The sequence below is a fragment of the Trichechus manatus genome, unplaced genomic scaffold (genome assembly GCF_000243295.1).
Source record: "Trichechus manatus latirostris isolate Lorelei unplaced genomic scaffold, TriManLat1.0 scaffold00303, whole genome shotgun sequence".
NCBI lineage: Eukaryota > Metazoa > Chordata > Mammalia > Sirenia > Trichechidae > Trichechus > Trichechus manatus.
In genome coordinates this window covers 34,990-36,504 of record NW_004444239.1, presented here as the reverse complement: position 1 = coordinate 36,504, position 1,515 = coordinate 34,990, and the positions used below count along the sequence as shown (strand labels likewise).

Sequence of the window (1,515 nt, the reverse complement as noted above, 5' to 3'; positions counted from 1 at the left end):
AGCAAGTTTCAGAGTCTCTTCTGACATCCATTTTAGTTTTTTCTTTCTTTCCTATCTTTTTAATGTCCTTTTGCTTTCTTCATGTATGATGTGCTTGATGTCTTTCCATAACTCACCAAGTCTTCAGTCAAACCAATTTTTGGGTCAAAGCAATTCTTGAGATTGTCTCCAAATTCAGGTAGGATATACTCAAGGTTGTACTTTGATTCTTATGGACTTGTTTTAATTTTCTTCAACTTCAACTTGAACTTGCATATAAGCAATTGATGGTCTGTTTCTCAGTCAGCCCCTGGCTTTGTTCTGACTGATGATATTGAGATTTTCCATCGTCTCTTTCCACAGATGTAGTCGATTTGATTCTATTGTTTTCCATATGGTGAAATCCACGTGTATAGTCACTGTTTATGTTGTTTATATGTGTGTGTGTGTGTGTGTATGTGTGTATTTAATTAGCAATTTTTTGGTGAAGATTAGTTTTGAAGAAAAAAAATCTTAGTAGCCTTCACTCATGTTTAATATAAACATGTTATCATAATAATGGTTTTGACAGCTATTTATTTATTAGATGTACATGAAATGTAAATGTAAAAAAAAAACAAATTGTTTAAAAGTTATTTTTACAAAGGCTTCTTCTGATAATCCAAAAGTATATGGTAGATGGGGGAACAAGTATCAGCATATTTTAAATATCCATTATCTTCTGGTAAGTATAGTTTAATTCTAATTTAACCTCACAGCCTACACTCTCATCTTCTTCCAAACACTGCTTTTGGACATGATCCCAGTGTATAAAACTGTTCACTTCCTTCAATTTCTTCCCACGTGTTTATGTAGCACTTAGATTTAGGGTTTCAATCACCCTACTTACCATCTCTTTGGTTGAGTTGAGCCGAGCTGTGAGTACCAGTGAGGTCTGAGGAACTGGAAAAAGCCATTGGAGAGAGCAGGGATGCTAACGGGTCATCACAGTTGTCTAAAATGGTAGGAGAGAGAGAGAGATAATCAGGTTCTGTTAGCAAGAGAACGTGAAGAATAAACTCATTACATTAACTGTATTCATTAGTAACCACCTGCTCTGAACAAGGTCATGTATTATGAGTTTACATATGTTATTTCATCTACTGCTCACGACAACCCTGAAGGACAGGTAAAACTTCCTTTCACAGACTGAGGAACTGAAGTTCAGAGATGTAAAGTAGATTGTGCAAGGTCACAACATTAGAAAGTAGTGAAGCCAGAATTCTCAGCCAGATTTGCTTTAGCAGAAGACCAACTACCAATCCATGCCTATAATGTACCACCTGTGCAAAATCTTAATTTACTATGTATTGAGCTTATTCTATAAAATGAAAGATCTATTGAAGGGGGAAACATTGTTCAACTATTCCCCATTCTCCAGTCCATTAGGGCCCCTCTAATAATTATATCTCGGGAGATAAAATAATTTAGAATGTCTCACTCCCAGGTGTGTGAAAGTCTTTGAAAACAAGTTACTAATTATAATAATCCATTTCT

The 1,515-nt window shown here is 35.2% G+C and overlaps 1 protein-coding gene across 1 annotated transcript in view; it reads right to left on the bottom strand.

The window, feature by feature from the left end:
- CNTNAP5 (contactin associated protein family member 5) overlaps window positions 1–1,009 on the bottom strand; it is a gene marked incomplete at its 5' end in the record, with an annotated part of 853,982 nt that extends 852,973 nt beyond the window's left edge. Inside the window, one exon of the mRNA XM_004390491.3 lies at window positions 869–1,009. Within this exon, the coding sequence (XP_004390548.3) occupies window positions 869–1,009 (141 nt within the window). The remainder of the gene's footprint in view (window positions 1–868) is intronic.
- Window positions 1,010–1,515: the final 506 nt, after the last annotated feature.